Consider the following 26267-nt stretch of genomic DNA (forward strand, 5'->3'; position numbering starts at 1 on the left):
CTTATTACGTCAAATACTTTAGTTCTGTTTTTATGTATAAGAACCTATTTTATGCAATTTGCATTGCCTTGTTTACCTTTCCTTATGTTTTGATGTAATGCAAACATTTGAGAAAAAATCAGGTGAGCCTGCCTTATGGCACTACAGGAATTGTTTTCAGAAGATCAATTACAATTTTGTATTTTCTGTAAAATTTACTGTTTGCTATGGCTTTTTTACATTGGTTAACATGGTTTGGTTAACAGTTGCTTGATAAATTGTCATTACCTTACTCATTGAGAAACCAACTTTTTACCCTTTGTCAATATATGTGTGTTTCTTATATTTTTAATAACATGCTTTTAAAGATGTTATAAATTGTTTCAGGCACCTGAATTTCACAATGACACCAGATCAGACAAGTCATACAAAGGACTCTCCGGATGATGAATAATCCTCCCCAGAACAACTAACAGGTTCACCTCAGAAAGTGATGATTCTGAATGAATAATGCCACATCAGTGTGATTCTGTAGGTTGTTTTATTACGACATTAATCAAGTCTAAAGGAATTAATACCACAGCAGTGAGACTGTTTATGTGGTGTACACTGAAGCTGACTATACAAATCTGAATGACTTTTGTGGTTTACTGCACAAACATAATTGACTTTAGATATTCTTCTACCTTGAAATTCTTGTGAGATTTGACTAATTTGTTTATTTAGAAAATGGCATTGAAGCATCTGTTTCTGTTTTTGAATGTTCTTGCAAACACCTCTGGTTACTGAACCAATGAAATGTCATAAAATCAATAAATATGATTTTTTATCTTAACAAATTTTTTGTTTTGCTTCTTTAAAGAAATATGATATTGATCATTCATAACGTAGGTGCTAACATATATCAAATATACTAATGCCCTGAATGTTTTCCTACAATTAATACAGCTCACTGAACAAAGTTTTTAGTTCCATGTCAGTAGAAAAGTTACATTGATATTTTTATGTACCAGTACTTTATTAGGTGTTTTCTGTGGATGCCATTAGTCTTATGCACCCATTTGGGTTAATGATATTCTGTTTCGAACTTCAATGAAACTCGTCTGTCAAGATGTAACAAGTATTGATACAATTCCAAAATAAACTTTTAATCTCATCAGGAACAAAGGCCCAAGTGAGCACATAGCCAATGACTTTCATTTTTTTGTCAGAGTGAGTATGGTGTTATGCCACTTTATGAGCAAAATTCAAACAATATCATGATGGGTGACACCAAGCAATGTACCGATGTGGTGAATCGAATGCTTCAACCACTAGGCTAGAACAAACGGGGAATATGAAGATGAAATGTAAGGATACCATCATACCAGGACTGAATGCTTTTCATTTAATACGCTGAACATCTAAATTGAAATATATATGAACTTGAAAAATGTTTTCACCAAAAGTACATGCCCATAGATCTCAACTTCAAGGGGATATTTACAACTAAAATAGCACAGCATATTACTACAGCTATCTGCTATGCCCAGGCTAACATTATTTACTAGGAGAAAGACATCTCGAAAAATTGCATCCGGATACCTGCCGGATACCTGCCGGATACCTGCCGGATACCTTCAGCAATGTTCAATTTTCATGGTTAGTTTCCAATATATTTTTAGGTGTTTCACACTTAATTGAACAAAATGCACCCCCCAAATTGTGACATGTTTTTGGAAACTCAGAATGAGGTATCCGGTGCCGGATCCCTGGACACCCAGATTGAGGTATCCGGTGAGGTATCCGGTGCCGGATACCCGGATTCCAGGTGACATACTTTCCGGTGAGGTGTCCATGCCGGATACCACAGATCTGGTATCCGGCAAGGTATCTGCCACCGGATACCCGGACGCGTTTTGGGTAAGTGTCCGGTGGTATCCGGCAGGTATCCGGATACCGGAAACTGCATTTTTTTTGCTGTGTATCATATCTAAATATGATGAGTGAGCGACTTAACATTTTACATCGCATCGGCAATATTGCGATGAAAACAAGTTAATTATTTGATAATACCTATCGACAAAGGACAGTAAAACAGTATGCCACTGGCAACCAAAGCTAGAGCACCTTACTGGGGATCACACAAAATATGATGAGGTGATTCTAATTCACATTCTGCCCAGCATTATAATGTTCTTATCACAAGATATGTAGAAATGTCTTGTAAATAGAGCTTTGAAAGGTAAAGGAACTTTGAGATGTGACATTTTCCTTCACCCAAATACATGTTCAAACATCATAATCTTCTGTTATACCCTGAGTGGTTTGTTGCATACTGGGGAGTTGGGATTTTACCTAAAAATATATTTTCCCAGAAAATCCTTAAAACCACAATTATGCTACAGACTGTTGAGATAAAGAGACATACAGCTACAAAGACGATGCCAGGAGTAGAAAGGTTTCAAACTAAACACTACAATTAGTGGTCAGTTGAAACACGAGAAACATTTTGATTCTAATGGAGTGAAAATTTTGTCTTGAGATCCAAGAGGACCTTCCTTGGATCCTTGCTTTGCAGATTTGAAACACAATGTCGATACGAAAGCTTTTTCCTGCCTTCTCTGCACGTTTGGCAGTGTGGGTCGTCATCCATGTGTGTCAGCCAAACGATTCGGACATGCTTCTCTTTCAAATTGTTGGGTAAACTTTTCAAATACTTGCTGATGTCTTGTTGGCTTCCACCAGTAAAGATACCACGAAGGTTAGTTAATAGGGGCGTCTTCTTTGGCTCCCCAACATAAATTATTTTTCCCTTCCATAGGATTGTAAACACGCCGCGTTGAGTTTTTGTAAGTTTCTCTTGAAGATGATAATATGTGACGCCAGCATCCACAAATAACGTCTTACAACGTTTCTGAAACATTAAAGTTAAATTTTAAAAGTGCAGCTGATAGCAACCTGTTCAATCAAGTCAATTTCATCCCCCATTCCATAGGTTTGTGGTGTAACAACAAATAACCTACGTATGCACGTGCTTATGTTCAAAGCCTCGGTCGCAGCTAAGATAGTTATCATGTTCTCCATCCATTACTGATGCTTACAGAATATAAACCATACAGAAAAGGTTACATTAAAATGAAACCTCACGAATGACAAACTAACTTCTAAAACTTTCTAAGTTAACGGGTTGAAATGATACCTGGATTACTGTACGTGATGTACCCTGGTGATTTCGTGAGCCAGTAGGCGACTCATTTCGCCTGGAGGTACTTGGCTGGGCTCTTCTCGACGGACCGCGTGGTGGTCGGTCATCACTCCGCCCCGAAGATCCTGCCCCCTCCTCCCCTGGTTCTATCTTGATGATGAGTTCAGGTCGAGGTTCCACCCTCTCATGATGAGCCGCCGGACACCCGCAATATGTACAGTTGTGTCTGAGGACAGGCTGGGAATACTGAGGACAGTCCTCGGGGCAGTCTCGACACTTACCCCGAACAACTCCGTGCTTGTCTCGGTTGATGTCCGTGAACGTTGCCATGTCTGAAACGTGACCAAATACAATAGGTTTTGCTATTTGTTAGACATCACGACTCGAAGTCGTACAGAAAAAAAAAAGTTTTAAAAAAGCCGCCATCATGTAGCTGGACTATAGCTGGGCTGAATGCAGCTTTATACAACAAATAACATTAATACTTAAATTTACCTTAAACAATATTGTCATTTAGAAATGTAACCGAGTAAAATGCTGTTTCAACCAGTCAGCAATATTATGGCGATAACGGCCTGTGGCCTGTTCCCAATCATGAATGAGTGAGTGAGTGAGTATGGCTTTACGACGCTTTTAGCAATATTCCAGCAATATCACGGCGGGGGACACCTGAAATGGGCTTCACACATTGTACTCATGTCGGGAATCGAACCCGGGTCTTCGGCGTGACGAGCGAACGCTTTAACCACTAGGCTACCCGACCGCCCCGTTCCCAATCATGCCAGGTCCGGACAAACTAATGGACGACAGCACGCATAATGAATCACACAATATGACTGCCATGACGAAATCACCAATGTTACACAATATAACACATTTCGTAAGTGTATGTGTTCGAGACAGGTTATTGTTTTGGTCACTTATTATTATATATAAAATAAATCTTTTAAACCAATACAAATGGTCTGTCGTTCGCTCATCACGTTGAAGCTCTTTGTTCGATTCCCCACATGGGTACAATGTGTGGAGCCTATGTCTGGTGTCTATCGCCGTGATATTGCTAAAAGCGACGTTAAACTCAATTCACTCACTCACTCACTTTCATGGGCTGCCTGGCTATATTAATAACCAAACTTGTCAGTAAACGTGACGACAACCCTTCTGATGCCATGTCAAATATATGACCTCAAAAATAAAGAAGTTAATCTTCCTTTTGACGATATCTTTATTCAGCTCAACCAAGTCATATGAAAATAATAGGTGAGACAAAGAAACAGTAATTAACCACAACTTATGCAAATGAGAATACATTTGCCCTATTCAAATTCAAAATGTTCGCAAAGTATCCTTTACTCCGATTTTTCGATTTCATGAGTATCCATTTTGTGATCATCTGGGCCAGATTCAGAACAAGAACCGACTCGCTTTGGTCGCGCGATGAAGGCATGGCCCTGCATGTTGTACATTGGCTTTCTTCCTTCCATTCTTTCAAAACACTTAAGGTAGCTACAATTACAGGCATGTTTGATGTTAATATCAAGCCAAAACACTGTTATAAATTCCTCTTTGTATTCTTCGTGTAGGGTGCTTAGATATGCTCCAATGTGTTGTTTGTCCATTCCTTTGAAATGTCTCCTCAGTGCTCTTCTGATTGATGCACTTTCGGCATTGCCCACATAGATTGTCCGACCATTCTCGGCAATTTTGTATGAGCCATTTAGTGCCTATCTACGTTCTCCCACCCCTGTCACTCACACTGTCGCCGATACCAACAAGTGAGGTGAGGTGGGTTTAACGTCGCGTCCAAGATTATTGCACTTATATAGCGACGTGCATGCACGCGTGTGTGTGTGTGTGTGTGTGTGGCTGGTTGTACTGGTCCGGACTGATGCCGATTTATAGTGCAAGCTCACTGAGATACCATGCCGCAGTTTAACATGAATACCCCACTCAGACACAGCATACTTACTCCGAGCCGACCAGTCCTTGTTTTAGCCCCTTAATGCCGAGCGCCAGACAGGGTAACAACAAGTTCCATCTTTTAACGATAAGAGCAATTATACATAAACACTGAATAAACATGTCTTACCTGTGTGGAACGTGAGGGGTGTATTTGGGTTCTGAAATAGGAATCTAGGATGTCTGCACACTGCGTCTCCTGCACCCGGTTGTAAGACTGTGCACCTGACCTACATATAGGCGTCAGTGTTCTGGGAAATCTACTTTCTCTTCCGTTGTGATAAATTCTTAGTAGTGCAGCCCTGCATAACGACAATTAAATCAGTCCTCAACAGAGGTATGCCGTCAACAACAGCCACCCTGTGATATAAGGGTCGAAGAGTGAGTGAGTTAAAAGTTTACGTCACATCGGCAGTATTTCAGCCATATCCTGACGAGAACAGCCCTGCATAACGACAATCAGTCCTTAACGTGTGTGTGTGTGTGTGTGTGTGTGTGTGTGTGTGTGTGTGTGTGTGTGTGTGTGTGTGTGTTTTCTACTTGCTTGAACAAGTTCGAATTAATGTCGTATAATAGTGCGCTAAATGTCAGCAATTATGAATGAGGGATTTAGAACGGATGATATATAATGTAAGGAGGAGTAATCATAGAATGATTCATCTGAGCGATTCAGTGTTATGAAACAAGCTGTATAATGTCACCGTGACCCTGATAACACACAGTCGGCCCCTGCCAGCATTCTTAGCATGCAGCTGAAACCCACACTTTTTAGGGTCAACTGTTATTGAACGTTATTTCACACGCACACTTTATTCTAGAGAGATTTTTTTACTTTTGGAATGTTGAAACTTTAATAATTGGAGTAAACACTACATTTCCGATCAGCATTGTTATTAAGTGAGACAGTGAGTTGGGTTTAACGCCGCTTTGAACAATATTCCAGTCATATCACGGCGTGTCAGCTTAATGTTGGAGGAAAGGCTGAAGTGCTGCTGGTCACAGACGTTTACCACTTTTGTCAAACGGTAATGGGTTTGGTGCTAGATAAACTAGAAACATAATTGAACACACCGGTATTCGAACCCAAAATCATAGGTTTCTGGCATACCCAAGGGACGCAACTCAACACAGCGAATTGTGGCGACTAAGACGACTGGGTCACCCGTGCCCCCATTATTATTAATGTTTATTATGTGTTAATATGTAATGTTTATCAAGTCTTGTTTTCAGCAATATAAGTCAAGGTTGTGACTTTATTACAGTAATGAAGTAATGGGGTATCAACTGTATGGCGGCCCAGTCTTCCAACGCGCCGCAATGCGCTGTGCAGAGTAGTGGGTCTTTGGAGCGTATCGTTCATGATCGTTTGTTCGAATCCCGTGGTCGTGGACTGCACTAAACGTTTAAGACCTGCATCACTTCGGGCTTTACTACGACTCGTTGGAACGCCATGAAATAACTGAAATATTGTTCAAAGCAGCGTTAAAGCAGACTCACTCACCCACTTGCTCAATACATTTATGTACACTTTCCATTTCAGCACAGTCATGAATAACCGTGGTGTGTTGCCTGGGACGAATGACTCTGGAAAGCCACAGGTGCATCTTCTCTACAACTCACACAACATAAAGCTGTACTCACACTTCATACCAGTGTATGTCCAGCACCCATGGCCGACTAATCTGGAGCTGGTTGAACCGGAACCGAGCCAGGTCTCGACATCTCGTACGAGTTTGCACGGTTCAATCCAACAGACAAAGGTTGTTGCTCATGTTCGAAACAGCTCTGTTCCTCGAGAAAAACCAAGGGATCACACACAGAGAAATGACTGTCCGCCTCCTGCAGCACATGGGGTATTGCATTGCCAAGACGAACAGGGAACAAAGGTTGTTGCACATGTTCGAAACAGCTCTGTTCCTCGAGAAAAACCAAGAGATCACACACAGAGGAATGATTGTCCGCCTCCTGCAGCACATGGGATATTGCATTGCCAGGACGAACAGGGAACTGCTGAGACAGCACTGGGGCTGATAGCTAGTGCTTCTGATGACGTTACGTCGCAACCTGAAACAAATACCAAACAAGAGTGTGAACGTTTAAAGGACTTCCAGACACCGTGCATTAATAAAGGACAAGATATGGACACAGAGAGATCTTCGAAGACAGAGCGGCCATTGAATAGAAAACAAGACAAACAGGCTATGGTGCCAAAAACAGGCCGCATGTCGATACCCTTGATTGCCGTAAGTAGTTTTAATGAATGAAGTGGTATGGCTTTACGCCACTTTTAGCAATATTCCAGCAATATATCACGACGGGGAACAACGGAAATGGGATTCACACATTGGCCCCATATGGGGAATCGAACCGGGCCTTCGGCGTAACGAAGTAATAGGAGTGACTGAGTGAGTGAGTTGGGTTTAACGCCGACAGTTATATCGCGGCGTCTCGGCTTAATGTAGGAGGAAAGCCCGAGGTGATGCAGGTCTTAGACGTTTACCACTTCGGTGAAACCCACGAGCACGGGTATGGTGCTGACAAACCTAGAAACATAATCGGGGCGAACCGGGATTCGAACCCACAATCATAGGTTTCTGGCGTGCCCAAGGGACGCAACTCTGCTGCACAGCGGATCGCGGCGCCTTAGACGACTGGGCCACCCGTGCCCCAAGAAGTAATAGGAATGTTTCATGAACAATATTAGTTAATTTACCATTGATTTCATTTCGTAATCAACTCGTCATGAACACCAACAATGTGCCTCTTGTCTATGTCATAGTCGCCTAAGGCGCTGAAATTCCTTAAGCGTGCCAGAAAACTATGATCGTGGGTTTGAATCTAGATTCTCCTGATTATGTTCCTAGGATTGTCAAATTCGTAAACATCCAAGACCTGCATCACTTCGGGCTTTCCTCCCATGTCAAACTGACACGCCGTGATAAGACAGGAATACTGTTCAAAGCGGTGTTGAACCAAACTCACCCACTCACTCATAATGTTTTACTGGCTCGCTTACTGACTTGTATTGAGGTGTTACCAAAATACTGCTTTTTATTCCAGATGAAACCATGTAAGCTGTTGCACAGAGGTCATGTACCATACTCAGTCATCGTGCGGACGACGCGCAGGCCAAGTGGTGTGTACAAGATAGCCTACAAGTGGGAAACTATCTATGTCAGTTCGCCAACAAGCAATATCATCAAGGAGCTTCGGAAACAGTTCAGTGGTGATGGCAAGCAGGAGATAGTAAAGTTCTTGCTGAATCTTCCCAAGGAGGAACTTGAGCTGGTGTCAGTGTTCTGGCTTAATGAGAGCATACACGTCCATCACTGTGGAAGGTCCTACCTGGAATGTATTAGAGACCTGCAGGGAAAGAAACCAATGCTTAACGACATACAACCGATTCTCTGCTCGATGCCAAATGCCGGTGTGACAGTTATCAATAATGATTCTAAAACTTCAAAAGATGATAGAGAACAATCACAGCATGTATCTATCCTACCTAGCCATGCTACTGAAGATCCAGACAGATATAGCCCTTTAGATGATCATAGTGCACCTACATTCCGCTTGATGCCGAGAAAGAGACCTGCGTGTGATGATGGAGAGAAATCACAGTTTCATACCGATGCAAAGAAAATAAAGTATGATCAACATGGACAACTGTCAAGGCATCTTCCGACAAAGAGTCCCAAGGACATTCCCATCTGTCGACGTCAAACAACCTTATCTTCTTCAGCCACAGTGCCGAGTACAGTAATGAACTTGAATATGAAAATAACTGAGATGTCACTGAGCAATATTTCTACAAATACAGCCTTGGCCGTGTCATCCGGACAAAGATCTCAACCAATACGAGCTTCTGAAGATAAGCCAATGAACCTTCAAAACTTTCATGAAAATCAGACAACCCATGATGTGCTTCAACAGTTAGGTATTTCTCCCCGGTCACCAGAATTTGAAGCCAGGACCAAAAATGATAATATTGGGAAAGTGACTGGACATGCTGTACCAACGAACATCATTAGAAAAGATAAAAGAGTAGATGCGACACTTTCAACTGTCACTAAAGAGTACCAACCTGCCTGTCCTTCCACAATACAGGTAAATAAATATTCCCCAAAGAAGCTACAACGACAGAGCATCAGAAGAAAATGTAAATCTCCCAGGAAAGAGACATTAAGAGATCACTCTACGGTTCTAGGGAAACATTCACAGACAGGATCCCCTTGTTTCGAACCATCCTCTGCAGAGAAGGGCCAGAAACACACTGTCGGTTCTGCACATTCTCAACACACAAAAATAACACCTCGATATGAGCTTATGCAGCCTGAGAAGAGAACGAGGGGCAATGTCTATTCAGATCAAGAACAGAGAGTATCAACAACAAGTGGAAATGACCCTACTAAGAACAAGAAAATGACTCCAGTTTCTTCCGAATCAATTTCCGATAACAGTTTTGCAAACAAACCGTCTGTGGTCACGCCTAATGCTGTAAACCAGAAACCAGAACTAAATGTGTCCAAACTGTTGGAGAGAATGTTAAAAGCTGCACCAACCCAACAGAACCCACCAAACTTTCTTGGTCAGACAAAAACGCCTGGTGAAGGTAGAGGCTGTAAAACCAAGAATCCACAGTACAAAGGCCGAGGCTCCCATACTGGAAAGACTTTGGTTTGTGAGTCCATTGTCTCCAGTACGCAAACATATTCCTCAATCCAACACTCTCAGACAAAAGTTAGAAACAAAACATCCGGAGAAACACGTAAAATCAGGGCACGACAATTGCTTACGAAAGGCACAGATTCAACGCAAGGTGTTGGGGTATTCTCAGTGCTCAAGACCTTTGGCTCGAAAGTTTTGAATATGATGAACCCATTTGTAACTTCAAACGATGGTCAGTAGGGTTGCAAACGCTCAAACAACACTGAGCTTATACACTGCTTTAAACATGAGTGCAGTTGATGCGCGGCAGCAGCCCAAACTGATGTACTCTGTCGGACAAAAGAAAGTATTCACCCGAGGTTGATGATGAATAAAACAAACAGGAAATGGTCATTCGATGGTGATGTGTTTGATACAGGTATCACAGTAAACTGTTGTGTTTTAGACCTTACGTCTGCAGTGCCGCTATTCGCTGTGCAGATTGGGTCCCTTGGGCACTCCAGAAACCTATGATTGAGGTTTCGAATCCCGGTTCGCCCCAATTATGTTTCTAGGTTTGTCAGCACCATACCCGTGTTCGTTGGTTTCACCGAAGTGATAAACGTCTGAGACCTGCATCACTTCGGGCTTTCCTCCCACATTAAGCTGACACGCCGCAATATAACTGGAATACTGTTAAAAGCGGCGTTAAACTCAACTCACTTACTCTCATCCTTTCTGACAAACTTGTTATATCCCTGATTGTGTTTTGCGGAAGTGTCAGTACTAGTGTTCGGGGTGGTCGCCCTTCAAAATGGGTAACAAGAGACGTTGACGCCTGTTGTATTGTTTTGTTATATATGTGTCCTGAATTGACTTCTATTATTTCATCTTGTATCAAGTACAATTAATACCTTAACGAATCGCAATTATATATCAATGAAATATCTCATATATTCAAGGTCACTGGTGAGTCCTCATCGGGCAGGTTATGCTTTTGCGAAGACTCGCGATGATTATAACTGGGACTGAACCGACAGCATTCAAAAGATGCGGCCTTTTTATACAGCCAGTTGTGATATTTGTCAATTGATATCAAGTTATATTTTCAAGGTCTTGTTTTCTTGCATAAAATGAATTCTTAAGTGTACAGTGATCATCAATTCAGTTTATGTGTATGGTTTCGTAAGAGAGGGGCAAATAGTTAACTTAATTTTGCTCCATGTTTAGAACTGACTTCAACATTTCTTTTGCGTTTATGGAACGACAATTTCGGGGTGCACACTGTGTAAATCCGTATAGTGGTAAATGTTAGATCGTCTGGGGAAACTTCCAAGTCAGGAGTGGTTGGTACATCAGACATGTCTTCACAAGGGGGTATAAAGTCGACGCCAAAGGTGTTTGAAGACGGCAAACGACATCATGGAGATTCTGATGGACCAATGTGGAACCAGAGAGTCCTGAGAACAGGCATTCGTTGCAGGCGAAAAAACGTCCATTATCGATACCCCTGATGGAGGCTAGTGATCTATCGACGTACGTTTATGTTGTTCATTTTTCATTGTTAATGCCCCAATATGGATTCCGTATTTAATCAAAGTTGTTTGTTACATTGTTTCTTCAGCATATATTTGCTGTGTACTGTATACTAGTGTTGACTATAAGTAATGATATCTTGTAATAGGCGATTGGCTAATTACAAGCACAGAAACCCATTTCCATATGCTATGAAATCTGTCACAAATTTGAAGATCTCCTTATAGCAGGGACGTTGGTTTCCTAGTAACTCTCGGTTCAACTATGAAGCATGTTTCCCTATCTTCTCGGCACCTTCCGCGGTTTTCTTTTGTTTCTGAAAATATGTTCACGGCTGTAAATACCACTTCAAATGATTCCGTGTACAGTCTAGTATAATCCTTGTAAAGAATATAGTACTATGTATGTGTATAGGTATGTGTTTAAAAGTAACATCTGATAGTGTTGGTGTATCTCTGCAGTGGTGGATATTTGTTTTAAGCGAAGCGTATTCTTTTCTCAGCATACAAAACATAATATTATTGAAAATAGTTAAGTACCATGAAGAATATTGTTTGTTGGAATCTTACAAGAAAATCATATGGACAAACAATTGTTTCGAAATAACAGCATACTGAATCGCTAAATATTACATCGTCCATTATATACACAAAACTGTAAATTTGTTTCACAATCTAAGACCCCGTTCATATGCACATGTATTTTACATAGGTATGTAAAATAATATTCTATGAAAGTTTGTTCTGTCAGCAAACTACATGTATGTATCATATGCTATGAAATGTATGAAAATGCTGGTATTATTTGTAGCTGGTGGTATACATGTATACTGAGTTTTACCTTTTATCACGTTATGTTTTCAGTAATTTACAGAATAAAAAGTTATCAACTATTTTATAAGTCTTTGAAATCCATGCTCCAGAGACTACACATGTGTCTGTTGATGCTCCAGAGACTTCACGTGTGTCTATTGGTGCTTCAGAGACTACACATTTGTCTGTTGGTGCTCCAGAGACTACACATGTGTCTGTTGATGCTCCAGTGACTTCACGTGTGTCTATTGGTGCTCCAGAGACTACACATTTGTCTGTTGGTGCTCCAGAGACTACACATGTGTCTGTTGATGCTCCAGTGACTACACATATGTCTGTTGATGCCCCAGAGACTACACATGTGTCTGTTGATGCTCCAGAGACTACACGTGTGTCTGTTGATGCTCCAGTGACTACACATATGTCTGTTGATGCTCAAGAGACTACACATGTGTCTGTTGATGCTCCAGAGACTACACATGTTTCTGTTGATGCTCCAGAGACTTAACGTGTGTCTATTGGTGCTCCAGAGACTACACATGTGTATGTTGATGCTCCAGAGACTACACATATGTCTGTTGAAGCTCCAGAGACTACACATGTGTCTGTTGAAGCTCCAGAGACTACACATATGTCTGTTGATGCTCCAGTAAATTCACATATGTCTGTTGATGCTCCAGAGACTACACACGTGTCTGTTGGTGCTCCAGACTACACACGTGTCTGTAGATGCTCCAGAGACTACACATGCATGTATACCTATGTCTGGGTGTATAAGTTCGATAAGTTATGTATTTCTCCTCCAGACTTTGTGTTCTGGTGGCTTTATATTTCATGGCCTTGCTCCGACAATACATTTGTGACACACATCACCCCAGGACAAGCCGAACGTGGACTCGTGTCCTTTCTCGAATGATTCCGTGATGGACAAATCATGAGAATCTGTAGAAACCGGTAATAGAATCAACGAGCCCCAAAGGGTCAAGTTGATTCTACTTCCGGAATGAACAGAGTCGAGTGATTGTTTTCCGACTTAAATCATGGTATGGTTGATATAATTTCTCTATTTTGCATAATGTTTTTGCTTTTCATCTTTAGAGTTTAAATATTGGCGTATAAACCCTGAGAACAACTTCTAATAAGAATGATAACTATATTTATATCTATATTAGTTGTACTCATAAAGTGTTACATCTTCTTGTTGTGAAAACGACGCAACCTCTCTATAAAAAAAAACATTTTGTTATAGAATGGAGCCAGGTACTATCTTTTAACGTCTTTAGGTGTGGCGCGAGCGGGGATCGAGCCGTCTCAAATGTTTTTTTTTGTGTACATGGTGTGCGGAGCCTTGTAACGTTTTGATGATGTTTGTAATGTTTTGGTCAAGTCCACGTTTGCAGTGTATCCTTTCTTTTGCCCGGCAGTTTGTGTTAGTCTAGGGAGAGCCAAGCTTAAGGTATATCACTATATGTTTGCCCAGCCTAAGTAAGGGTAGCCACGTTTAGCTAGCTATCAATCCTTGGCAGAGGATCTCAATTTTGTTCTTTGGTCACATAAATATTGGTTGATCCAGAAAGTTCTTTCTTAGAGAATTTCCGATTAACTTGTCCTGTAGCAGAGTCAAACAAAGACCTGCATTGCGAATATTAGATTCTGACGCGCACTTACATAACGCAGACGCAGGTAAATACATGTACGCATTCACACATACATACACGCACATAAACACGCCATACATGTTATTTCAAAGATATGTCAAGGTGAGTCCAACTAAACTATACACATGAGTGAGATAGGATCAAGACCTATATCACTCCGGGTTTTCCTCCCACGTCAAGCTGACACACCGTGATAAAACTGGAATACTGTTCAAAGCGGCATGAAACCCAACATTCACTCTTCTTCATAACCACAGCGCATTTCCATAGCATATTCTCAAAGGATAATGTAGCTTTGGTCATATATACCCACAGCAGGACATAAATAATAATAAAAATAATATTAATAAACTTGTATTGTGCACTTTTGCACTCATTTACTTGCCTGATGATCTTTTTGTGAAGCATATCAAGACTCATGATGAAAACAAGGCATTCCACAGTTTTCTTAAACGAGCTAAGTATGTAGGACATAATCTCAATGTTACTGTTTATTTTGTTGATTGTTCTGTACTACTGGGCGGTACAGAAATTAGTGTGAACCAAGCGAAGTGCCATATCAAAATCAGTTTTTCAAGGAGAGGCTATCTGAACGACCACTGCATCGAGTTTATGTGCAATGTGAGTGAGTGAGTGAGTGAATATGGTTTTACGCCGCTTTTAGCAATATTCCAGCAATATCACGCTTTAACCACTAGGCTACCCGACCGCCCCTATGTGCAATGTGTTGAGAAGTCCTTCGCTTGGATGAAGGCGGCTGGCGGCTGGCCTGAAAAGTGAAACAGAAGGCTTTCTGTTTGCTGCTCAAGACCAGTCACTTCCCACTCGAAACCGTCAATGTGTGATTTTGCATCAAAATGTAAATATACTCAACAACAAAAGTTCCTGTGACACCAATATTTTAGTGTATTTTTCAAACAAGTAAAGTTTGGTTTTCAATGTTGTAGTACATGTATGGAATCATGTCATAAAAACGCAACTGCTACAAAAAAGCATGCATTCCATGCAAAAGTTGACTTTTATGCAAGCCACATGCATTTCACTACCCAAGAATGGGTATAAAAACATGTGCGTTAACGGGATTCCATATGCATTGTTTGGCATCGTGCTGACAACAACCACTCAGAAAAACAACAAAATTACGCAATTATTCAACATTACGAAATGCCACGCCTGTCCCAAAATGAGCGTCTGCGAGCCATTGGTATGCTTGAAGCAGGATCGAGTCAACGTGATGTTGTAAGACAATTTAACATCCACAGAAACACCATTTGGTGTTTATGGCAACGTTGGCAACAGACGAATGCAGTCAGATACCATCCTCGGAGTGGCAGGCCACGCGTAACCAATAATCGACAAGACAACTGGATTCGAACAACACACCTACGAAATCGATTCCAGCCAGCAACAGTGACTGCAAGAAGCATCTCTGGCCTTCGAAGAATATCTTCACAAACCGTACGTCGTCGCCTCAGATGTGCAGGGATTGTCGCAAGAAGACCCGCCAGACGTCCCATTTTGACGGGAAACTCCGTCAAGCTCGTCTACAGTGGTGCAGACAGCGTCTACGTTGGACGGCCATGCAGTGGGGACAAGTTCTTTTCACTGACGAGTCTCGTTTTCCCCTCAGCCACAGCGATGGACGGATTCGAGTGTACCGACGTCGAGGTGAACGTTACGTCAATCATTGTGTCATGGAAGAAGATCGGTTCGGGGGCGGCAGCGTTATGGTATGGGGTGTGATTACAGCAGGACAGAGGACCCGTTTGATAGTGGTAGAGGGAAATCTCAATGGACGGTGCTACCACGACGAGATCATCGGCCCTGTTGTTCTACCGTTTTTACGTCGTCATGGCCCAGGCATTACCTATAAACATGACAACGCCCGGCCTCATATTGCTCAACTTGTTCAGGATTCTCTTCAACAAAAACAACGTGAATGTCATCCCCTGTTCGGCTCGCTCCCCTGATCTCTCACCAATCGAGCACATGTGGGATGAGATGGATCGACGTCAACCACGTGTTCCACAGACACTCCAGGAACTTCGAAACATGCTCCAGCAGATATGGACAGATATCCCACAGGACTTTGTGCGACGCCTGGTCCATTCCATGAGACGAAGATGTGTTGCTTGCATCGCAACCAGAGGTAGTCACACGCGCTATTGATTTGTAAATTGACATTTTGGCATGTTCATAGTGGTTTTTTTTATGAAATCACGCATTTTCGCAATGTTTGTGGTTTTGATACACCCATGGTACCACCCGGAATATGTAGAGGGCGGGTCATAGAAAAGGATAAAAAATTCTTTGGAATAGGTCCGTTCACAGCCTCAGACGTATACAAGCCAACAAACCTGATCTTGACTTTTTTGATACATCCAATCATAAATCATTTCTATCATTGACGTTTCTGACTCTTTTGACACTAATGTGATTCAGGAAAAACATGGCAAATATGCGTACCTCGCTTTCGGAATGTCACGTTTGCATCCCAAGTACCAAGTTGTCCGACTCGGGTTTGCTACCAGGAATACAGCCCTTCTTACAATCTGGATAATGCAGAAGGCTGCAGTGTTGGGGCGTCTGAGTGGGTTTGACAAGGCAGCGCTTCATGGGAGGAGTCCCATTCGCTATCTGGGCTGCGTGTCGAGGGGGCAAGGGCCCTGAGCTGATGATGAGCTTAACCAGCCTGACTGTTCCAGGATCACCCAAACTCTCTTTTCTGCATTTTTCATCACATGTCTTGACTGACTAGTGAAGCGTGATATTATCTAAATGCATATTTCGGTCAAAGAGTAAGTCACGCCCTGATTTTATCCCTTTTAAATTACTGGACACGTGAAGCCATATTGAAAACCCATTTGTATGCTCTTTACTCAAAATGTAATGACGTTTAGAGTGTAGTAGTCGGATTCAACATAAACATATATATCCCGTTTTTGGTTATATTATATATTTTGACATTTGCATTTTCGGGTGTGTAAATACCATCCTCTGTCGGATTGTGGAAGCGATACTTTGGCATGTATGCTTCTTCATTTGATGACATCATACTTTCAAATCATTCGAATTTCATTTATTTTATTTTGCCGAAAACATTAAAAGATGCAAATGTCACCAAAAAGGTTTTGTTCACGAGAACCACGAGGTTTAGATAGTTGAACCTTTGAGAGCATGATAATGACAAACGAAAAATTCAAGGCATAATGAAATGCTTTAACTTCGGTAGACACAGGCGACAAGTTTTTTTCTCTACTTTGCTTAGAAATATTCAAAGAAGAGAGCAAGAATAGTGGAGTCATAAAAGTGTAAAAATTGGTTTCCCTGTGAACATGCGGCATGAGTTCGGGAATTGTTTTGCCTACATAGTTGGATCAATAGTACATGCATTGCTTTGCTGATATAGTTTGCTCATGAGTGAAGGAACTGTTTTGCCTATATCGCTGTGTCGTGAGTGCAGAAACTTCATTGTCCATATTAGGTCATGAGGGCAGTATTTGACCCCTAGATGTCGTGGCAGAGCAGGAGCTGCTGAAGAGTCAATCTAATGTTTGTTTGTTTGTTTGTTTAACGCCGCACTCAGCAAAATTCCAGCTATATGACGGCGGTCTGTAAATAATAGCGTATGGACCAGACAATCCAGTGATTGACATCATGAACATCGATCCATGCAAATGAGATAGGATGACATGTATCAACCAAGTCAGCGACTCTGACCATCCAATCTCGTTAGTCGCCTCTTATGACAAGCATAGTCACTTTTTACGGCAAGCATGGGTTGCTGAAGACCTATTCTACCCCGGATCTGTCGATCTCATGATCCACGGTACTGGCTTTCCCATGCTCCAGTACAAGTACACATTGTTCCGCCTTGCTTTCCTATTCATGTTTGTGGGGCGGTCGGGTAGCCTAGTGGTTAAAGCGTTCGCTCGTCACGCCGAAGACCCGGGTTCGATTCCCGACATGGGTACAATGTGTGTAGCCCATTTCTGGTGTCCCTCGCCGTGATATTGCTGGAATATTGCTAAAAACTGCGTAAAACCATACTCACTCACTCACTAATTATGTTTGTCTTTTTCGCTGTCGAGGTATGAGGCTACTGTAATTTCATCAACAGTGCCCCCAGGATTAAAGATGACACTCTCTGAGCAAATTTTATTTGAATATAAGTTTGAAAGAAATATTTTTTATAAAACAAGTTATGATAAGACCATGTCTTTTCTGTAAAATATGATTATGAGAACAAAAAAACATATGCAAAGTGCAAAAGACGTCATTATAACGATAATGATTAAGTCAAATGTAAATCGTTTACGTCAATATGACGGCGATCGTAGATAACCGATTCTGAACCAGATAAACCGTTGATTGATATTTTAAGTCCCACGTACGCCTTCGGGATTATTCCTGCTCGGGCATCTACTCATAACACAAACTCATAGGCATACAGTAAACTACGGTTATAACGAACACGCTTATAACGAACTAACGGATATAACGAACTAACTTTTTAGTCCCGACTATATGCTATAGTTATGCTGTATATATGCTGATAACGAATTACGGTTATAACGAACTAAAATTGGTAGTTCCTTTGAGTTCGTTATAACCATAGTTTACTGTAGTTCAAAAGTAGGGAAACAGTACATATTAAATTACTGGATACTCTCGTATTTCCTTTGCCTCAGGTTGTATCATATCTAAATATGATGAGTGAGCGACTTAACATTTTACATCGCATCGGCAATATTGCGATGAAAACAAGTTAATTATTTGATAATACCTATCGACAAAAGACAGTAAAACAGTATGCCACTGGCAACTAAAGCTAGAGCACCTTACTGGGGATCACACAAAATATGATGAGGTGATTCTAATTCACATTCTGCCCAGCATTATAATGTTCTTATCACAAGATATGTAGAAATGTCTTGTAAATAGAGCTTTGAAAGGTAAAGGAACTTTGAGATGTGACATTTTCCTTCACCCAAATACATGTTCAAACATCATAATCTTCTGTTATACCCTGAGTGGTTTGTTGCATACTGGGGAGTTGGGATTTTACCTACAAATATATTTTCCCAGAAAATCCTTAAAACCACAATTATGCTACAGACTGTTGAGATAAAGAGACATACAGCTACAAAGACGATGCCAGGAGTAGAAAGGTTTCAAACTAAACACTACAATTAGTGGTCAGTTGAAACACGAGAAACATTTTGATTCTAATGGAGTGAAAAATTTCTCTTGAGATCCAAGAGGACCTTCCTTGGATCCTTGCTTTGCAGATTTGAAACACAATGTCGATACGAAAGCTTTCTCTTGCCTTCTCTGCACGTTTCGCAGTGTGGGTCGTCATCCACGTGTGTCAGCCAAGCGATTCGGACATGCTTCTCTTTCAAATCGTTGGATAAACTTTTCAAATACTTGCTGATGTCTTGTTGGCTTCCACCAGTAAAGATACCACGAAGGTTAGTTAATAGGGGCGTCTTCTTTGGCTCCCCAACATAAATTATTTTTCCCTCCCACTTAATTGTGAACACGCCGCATTGAGTTTTTGTAAGTTTCTCTTGAAGATGAGAATATGTGACGCCAGCATCCACAAATAACGTCTTACAACGTTTCTGAAACATTAAAGTTAAATATTAAAAGTGCAGCTGATAGAAACCTGTTCAATCAAGTCAATTTCATCCCCCATTCCATAGGTTTGTGGTGTAACAACAAATACCGTACGTATGCACGTGCTTATGTTCAAAGCCTCGGTCGCAGCTAAGATCAAACGTTAGTTAATCATGTTCTCCATCCATCACTGATGCTTACACAATATAAGCCATATAGGAAAGGTTACATTAAAATGAAACCTCACGAATGACAAACTAACTTCTAAAACTTTCTAAAGCTAAAGAGCTAAGTTAACGGGTTGAAATAATACCTGGATTACTGTACGTGATGTATACTGGTGATGTCGTGAATCAGTGGGCGACTCATTTCGCCTGGAGGTACTTGGCTGGACTTGGGCCTTGGACCACCCGTCCGGTCTTCTCGACGGACGGCGTGGTGGTCGGTCATCACTCCGCCCCGGAGATCCTGCCCCCTCCTTCCCTGGTTCTATCTTGATGATGAGTTCAGGTCGAGGTTCCACCCTCTCATGATGAGCCGCCGGACACCCGCAATATGTACAGTTGTGTCTGAGGACAGGCTGGGAATACTGAGAACATTCCTCGGGGCAGTCTCGACACCTACCCCGTACAACTCCTCTCTTGTCTCGGTTGATGTCCGTGAACATTGCCATGTCTGAAACGTGAACAAATACAATAGGTTTTGCTATTTGTTAGACAGCTCGACTCGGAATCGTACAGAAAAAAAACAGTTTTAAAAAAGCCGCCATCATGTAGCTGGACTATAACTGGGCTGAATGCAGCTTTGAACAACAAATAACATTAATACTTAAATTTACCACAAACAATATTGTCATTTAGAAATGTAACCGAGTAAAATGCTGTTTCAACCAGTCAGCAATGTTATGGCGATAACTGCCTGTGGCCTGTTCCCAATCATGAATGAGTGAGTGAGTGAGTATGGCTTTACGCCGCTTTTAGCAATATTCCAGCAATATCACGGCCGGGGACACCAGAAATGGGCTTCGTACATTCTTCCCATGTCGGGAATCGAACCCGGGTCTTCGGCGTGACGAGCGAACGCTTTAACCACTAGGCTACCCGACCGCCCCGTTCCCAATCATGCCAGGTCAAGACAAACTAATGGACAACAGCATGCATAATGAATCACACAATATGACTGCCATGACGAAATCACCAATGTTACACAATATAACACCCTTATCCCTCACCTTTCGTAAGTGTTCGAGACAGGTTATTGTTTTGGTCACTTATTATTATATAAAAAATATCCTATCTTTTAAACCAATACAAATGGTCTGTCGTTCGCTCGTCACGTTGAAGCTCTTTGTTCGATTCCCCACATGGGTACAATGTGTGGAGCCTATTTCTGGTGTCAATCGCCGTGATATTGCTAAAAGCGACGTTTAACTCAATTCACTCACTCACTCTGATAAGCTGACTGGCTATATTAATAACCAAAAATGTCAGTAAACGTGACGACAACCCTTTTGATGCCATGTCAAATATATGACCACAATAATAACGAAGTTAATCTTCCTTTTGACGATATCTTTATTCAGCTCAACCAAGTCATATGAAAATAATAGGTGAGACAAAGAAACAGTAATTAACCACAACTTATGCAAATGAGAATACATTTGCCCTATTCAAATTCAAAATGTTCGCAAAGTATCCTTTACTCCGATTTTTTGATTTCATGAGTATCCATTTTGTGATCATCTGGGCCAGATTCAGAACAAGAACCGACTCGCTTTGGTCGCGCGATGAAGGCATGGCCCTGCATGTTGTACATTGGCTTTCTTCCTTCCATTCTTTCAAAACACTTAAGGTAGCTGCAATTACAGGCATGTTTGATGGTAATATCAAGCCAAAACACTGTTATAAATTCCTCTTTGTATTCTTCGTGTAGGGTGCTTAGATATGCTCCAATGTGTTGTTTGTCCATTCCTTTGAAATGTCTCCTCAGTGCTCTTCTGATTGATGCACTTTCGGCATTGCCCACATAGATTGTCCGACCATCCTCGGCAATTTTGTATGAGCCATTTAGTGCTTCTGAGGGTTCAGTTCCGTAGGCAAGATGGCTCATTCTAAGACGCCAGCAAGATGGTTTCTACAAACAAAGCAAACACTGTGTTTATGACCAAGACATGTTTGGGTGACTGGGCAAGATGATTCACAGTGTTGGCTCCGAATTAAGGACTCATCAACTTGAAAGGTCTTCAAAAAAGTATTCCGAAAAAAAATAGTATTTTTTTCATCATCTTCATCATCATCAAACATCATATATCCACCACCAACACCATGATCATCATCTTCAAAGTTTATCATCACACGTCGAAGCTTTATAGCTTTTGTATGATATGTCATAAAAACATCTATTACAAAGTACCAATACATACCGGTCCATTGTAAGGTGCTGGAGCTACGAACACATTGGATGCCTTTATCGGTGTCCTCTTTGTGGTACTGATCTCAGACGCTGTTCGTTTAGGAACTGGACTTAACTGTTCTTTGTCTGGCTTCGCATCTATTGATCTTGGTGCTGCAGTAGAATGACTATTACCTTCACTAGATCCGATATCTCCATCCTTTCCTGTCATTGGTGATACTCGCTTTGTGATGACTGCACCTCTATCATGGGGCTTGACGAAATGTCCATGCGCCAAGTCAGACGGTGCGCGGACTTCCCACGTCTCTTCGAAACATACGTCAGGGGCTCCTTGTTCAAACGCCTCTCCCGTGTGCATCAGACTAACATCCACCGTGGCAGCATCCATTGTGTTCTGAACAGATGATTCACCGGTCTTGCTGGTTGGTGTCCCAACAGTTGGTTGTGGTTGATATTTGACGACGTGAAGGTCCATCTCGTGGTTGCAGTGGTAACATTTCTCTCCCTCTGGTGGCTTCACGTATTCTCTACATCCACAGTGGCGACATCCTCCTCGCCCGATGAATGACATCGTCGACAAATTGCGTCTATGGATATGAACAATCTCATAATTACACCTTGCAATCAAGTAAAAAAAACAATTGAAAGCAGAGACATTGGACATACACCTTCACAAGCCAACATTTAAAGATCGCTGTATTCATCGGTCACAAAACTGCATCTTTGAAATATTCAATGGAACTTTGAAACTGTAGCATATACTGGCCTGTATTATAATAACAATAGCAACAGCAACAACAACAATTATAATAATGATGATAATAATAAACAGTAACAATATCAGTGGTATTTGAATGAAACAAAATAGGTTTATCATTACCTGTATGAATGACTGTCCAAATGTAATCGTCTTCTTTGAGGATTGAATGAAAAAGGGGGAATCGCGTCAGACTCTTACCTCGGAAAATTCCAACCGTATGACACTTAAAATCACCAATCGCTTTGAAAAAAATATATAATGACCGGTCGCTAACTCGTTTGGGGTCGAACTGAATCTTGTCCGTGAAAAACTGCACAAAACAGACTTGCTTCCCTTGCACTGATGTGTAATACAATTCGGAGACGGATCCCGAATTATGAAATAAGTGAGCAAACCACAGTTCACAATCGTTGCTGAGTGCAGCGTTAAACAACAAACATGCCACCGATTTTTAGGAAATTCGCTTCAGACGCCAACTCAGAGTTGCCTCCCCTGCATTGTCAAAGTTTATTCAATGTCTGTTTGGGGGTAACACAGAGCAATGTAAGTGGCTTCGAGGTGAGGACACCCTACTAGTGTTTCAAAAGTAAAGAGTGTCATGTAGAGAAGAAAACACATAACAGGACATGTTCACACACACTCACTCACTCACTCACTCACACACACACACACACACACACACACACACACACACACACACACACACACACACACACACACACACACACACACACACACACACACACACACACACACACACACACACACACACACCATTAATCTCCCTATGTTCTCCTACCTCTATCACTCGCACTGTCGCGGATACCAACAAACGTCGATAACAACAATTATACATAAACACTGAATAAACTTGTCTTACCTGTGTGGAACGTGAGGGGTGTGTCTGGGTGCTGATGTCGGAATCTAGGATGTCTGCACACTGCGTCTCCCGCTCCCGGCGTTATCACTGTGTATCTGACCTACATACAGGCGTCAGTGTTCTGGGAAATCTATTTTCACTTATATAAATTCTTAGTAGTGCAGCCCTGCATAACGATAACTCATTCAGTCTTCAACGGAGGTATGCCGTCAACAACAGCCACCCTGTGATATAAGGGTCGAGGAAAAAACGCTGATCGTGCGTGTATGCATGGAGATGTTGCAAGACTTGTGCTTAGTTGATGGGGGTTTTAACGTCGCATTCAAGACTATTGCGATTATCTAAAGCGACACGTATGCATATGTGCGTATGTGTGCGTGCGTGCGTGCGTGCGTGCGTGCGCTTGTACTAGTCCGGACTAATGCCGTATAATAGTGCGCTAGCCCACAGACTGCCAGTCAGGGTAACAACAAGTACCATCTTCTAACGGGATCGAACACCGACCTTCCGTCTCCGGGCAGACGCTCTATCCACCACGGAGGCAGGTGGCAAGTGTTTTGACAAACAAAAAGGGGAATATCTCACATCGCCAAGGTTAGCTGAGTATCTTATACAGATACAGGACTATACTGAGTTTAGTAACTCATAACCCGCCATTAATATAAGACATAAATAATTAATCCTCAATAGTTGTGGTTAAAAGCCTCAAAATAAAAACGAAATTATCTTGACCATATAATTTGGACAGACAAAAGTTAAAGTAATATAATTATTTCATGTTATGGTTGGGAAAACACCTATTTGTGTGCGCCACGACACACGCCCTGATACAGAGCATTAAGACTAACATCTTGTCTCTGAAATGAACATATCGTACAGAAAAACAGTTGTTCAATTATCTTAATAAAAATATAACAAAGGGGAGCCCAGAGACTCTCTTCATTTTCAGATACTGCAGTATCTAGACTTGCCAAACATTATAGACTTGCATGGGCTTTATTTGATATATTTGTATCAGGGTCTGTAAGACAGACTACAGAGCATTGTAACCCGTGGACTATTCCTGGGTAGAATAGTTCCCCAGCTCGTCGCACCGTCAGGCCAAATTATGCCCGGGTGGTAATATTGTGTGAGAAGGCTGGCGGCGTCATCGTACACCAACAGCAAGGGTCGTTGCTTATGTTTTCAACCACGGTTTGCGTGGCTCTGGCCACCGTGATTAAGCTGAAATATTGCGGACCGCAATTTAGTTTTGAGATACCCCTGATCCAGCTCATGTTTAAAGCTATGATGAAGATTCTGACCCAGAAGACGCCCTCCACAGATCACGCCTGGCCGTTGGCGAAATCAACGCGAGTCGGTGTTTGTCTTCTCTCGGTAACCCGCTGTCAACGAGTGAGTGGGTGAGTATAGTTTTACGCCGCTTTTAGCAATATTCCAGTAATATCACGGCGGGGGACACCAGAAATGGGCTTCGCACATTGTACCCATGTCGGGAATCGAACCCGGGTCTTCGGCGTGAAGAGCGAACGCTTATACCACTAGGCTACCCGACCGCCCCGCTGTCAACGAGGTTGGGGATCACGCGTATCGTTTGACATCGTTTAATATATTAACACATTGATTTTTGTTGCTATGTGTGTGAGCATTGATATTTCAATGCCCCTTCGATCGCAAAGCCAGGAAGTACATGACCAAATTTTTCGACGGAAGAACCAACAGGAAGGATTTTTAGGTCTCATAACATGGCTCCACCCAGTTGATTGCAGCATCTGTATGTGTATGTAAAGGCGTGAGTGTGTGCGTGCATACGTGCGTGTGTATGTTCATACATTTGTATCCGCGTATGTGTGTGTGTGTGCTTGGGTGTATGCATGCTTGTGTGTGTGTGTGTGTTTGTGCGTACGTGTGTTCGTGCGTGCTTGTGTTTGTGCGTGCGTGCGTGTTTGTGCGTACGTGTGTGTTCGTGCGTGCGTGTGTTTGTGCGTACGTGTGTTCGTGCGTGCCTGTGTTTGTGCGTACGTGTGTGTTCATGCGTGCGTGTGTTTGTGCGTACGTGTTTGTGCGTGCGTGTGTGTTCGTGCGTGTGTGTGTGTTCGTGCGTGCGTGTGTGTTTGCTTGTGCGTACGTTTTAAATAATCCAACTCCATATGAATACGCCCCGCTATAGGGTTTCATTTGACACCAAAATCGCCCAGCAGTGTGTAGACAGTTGGAGACATGCTATATGCCAAACCTGGACTGTCGCTACGAGACCCACGGAAACACAATAAGTGAAATTCTGGCCATGGACTTCTTCACCAATAACACCTTAGTGAAATGTGTGTATGAGACATTTGGGCACGAACTAGGCATCTCCATGGGCATCAGTTGTGTTCCCCTTCTTGCTGACCATGGCCGTTTGGAACATCAGCATATTCTGTTTCACTGTACACAGCCGCATACATTTTCCGGTCACTTGGAATTGTGCTTTGCCAGAAAATGATTCTGACGTATTACCTAAGTCTTTTTTACCACCACAAACCCGACAATTTTCTTCTCACACTGTGGGCTAACCCCTACTCAACACAATACGCATCCTACTGTAGTATACTGTTGTATACTAATCATTTTATAGATGTGATTAATCTTCTCTTCCTTTTAAAACTATTAAATGTATTATTATCGAAAATTCTTCTAAGTATGGAAGCTCTTCATATGCTGTGCCTCATGAATTTCAAACAGTATAAAATTCATGCCTGAATTTTAAACGGCTTAAAATAATTAATTCTTAAGTGTCTATTTAATATACTTCATGCAGTTCTCATACCCGACATAA

The 26267-nt window shown here is 41.8% G+C and overlaps 4 protein-coding genes across 4 annotated transcripts in view; 1 reads left to right on the forward strand and 3 right to left on the reverse strand.

Moving 5' to 3' along the window:
• The window catches only part of LOC124124537, a 30520-nt gene extending 23443 nt beyond the window's left edge, over nucleotides 1-7077 (forward strand). The window contains exons 2-3 of the transcript XR_007221725.1: nucleotides 6666-6885; nucleotides 7012-7077. The gene's annotated coding sequence lies outside the window, so the exon portion shown is untranslated. The remainder of the gene's footprint in view (nucleotides 1-6665; nucleotides 6886-7011) is intronic.
• LOC124124536 overlaps nucleotides 1-22738 on the reverse strand; it is a 50692-nt gene extending 27954 nt beyond the window's left edge. The window contains exons 1-2 of the mRNA XM_048397584.1: nucleotides 22690-22738; nucleotides 21984-22396 (exon numbers count right to left, since the gene is read on the reverse strand). Of these exons, the coding sequence (XP_048253541.1) occupies nucleotides 21984-22380 (397 nt within the window). The 5' untranslated portion in view covers nucleotides 22381-22396; nucleotides 22690-22738. The remainder of the gene's footprint in view (nucleotides 1-21983; nucleotides 22397-22689) is intronic.
• LOC124124538 lies at nucleotides 1948-5409 on the reverse strand. The gene is made up of 3 exons (XM_046487729.2): nucleotides 5256-5409; nucleotides 3161-3498; nucleotides 1948-2875 (listed from the first exon to the last, which is right to left on the reverse strand). Exons 2-3 carry the CDS (start codon nucleotides 3494-3496, stop codon nucleotides 2477-2479), a joined length of 735 nt encoding a protein of 244 aa, XP_046343685.2. The 5' UTR covers nucleotides 3497-3498; nucleotides 5256-5409; the 3' UTR covers nucleotides 1948-2476.
• LOC125381162 lies at nucleotides 17920-23560 on the reverse strand. The gene is made up of 3 exons (XM_048397581.1): nucleotides 23450-23560; nucleotides 19711-20072; nucleotides 17920-19402 (listed from the first exon to the last, which is right to left on the reverse strand). Exons 2-3 carry the CDS (start codon nucleotides 20068-20070, stop codon nucleotides 19004-19006), a joined length of 759 nt encoding a protein of 252 aa, XP_048253538.1. The 5' UTR covers nucleotides 20071-20072; nucleotides 23450-23560; the 3' UTR covers nucleotides 17920-19003.
• Nucleotides 23561-26267: the final 2707 nt, after the last annotated feature.

The sequence above is a fragment of the Haliotis rufescens genome, unplaced genomic scaffold, assembly GCF_023055435.1.
Source record: "Haliotis rufescens isolate VD_foot unplaced genomic scaffold, xgHalRufe1.0.p SCAF_17, whole genome shotgun sequence".
Lineage (NCBI taxonomy): Eukaryota > Metazoa > Mollusca > Gastropoda > Lepetellida > Haliotidae > Haliotis > Haliotis rufescens.

Excerpts from the sequence above, each read along its gene's own strand:
- LOC124124538 (XM_046487729.2), bottom strand. The coding sequence starts at position 3,496 with ATGGCAACGTTCACGGACATCAACCGAGACAAGCACGGAGTTGTTCGG. Across the intron at positions 2,876-3,160 it reads CATCACGTACAGTAATCCAG|AAACGTTGTAAGACGTTATT; the intron begins GTATCATTTCAA and ends TTAATGTTTCAG.
- LOC125381162 (XM_048397581.1), bottom strand. The coding sequence starts at position 20,070 with ATGGCAATGTTCACGGACATCAACCGAGACAAGAGAGGAGTTGTACGG. Across the intron at positions 19,403-19,710 it reads CATCACGTACAGTAATCCAG|AAACGTTGTAAGACGTTATT; the intron begins GTATTATTTCAA and ends TTAATGTTTCAG.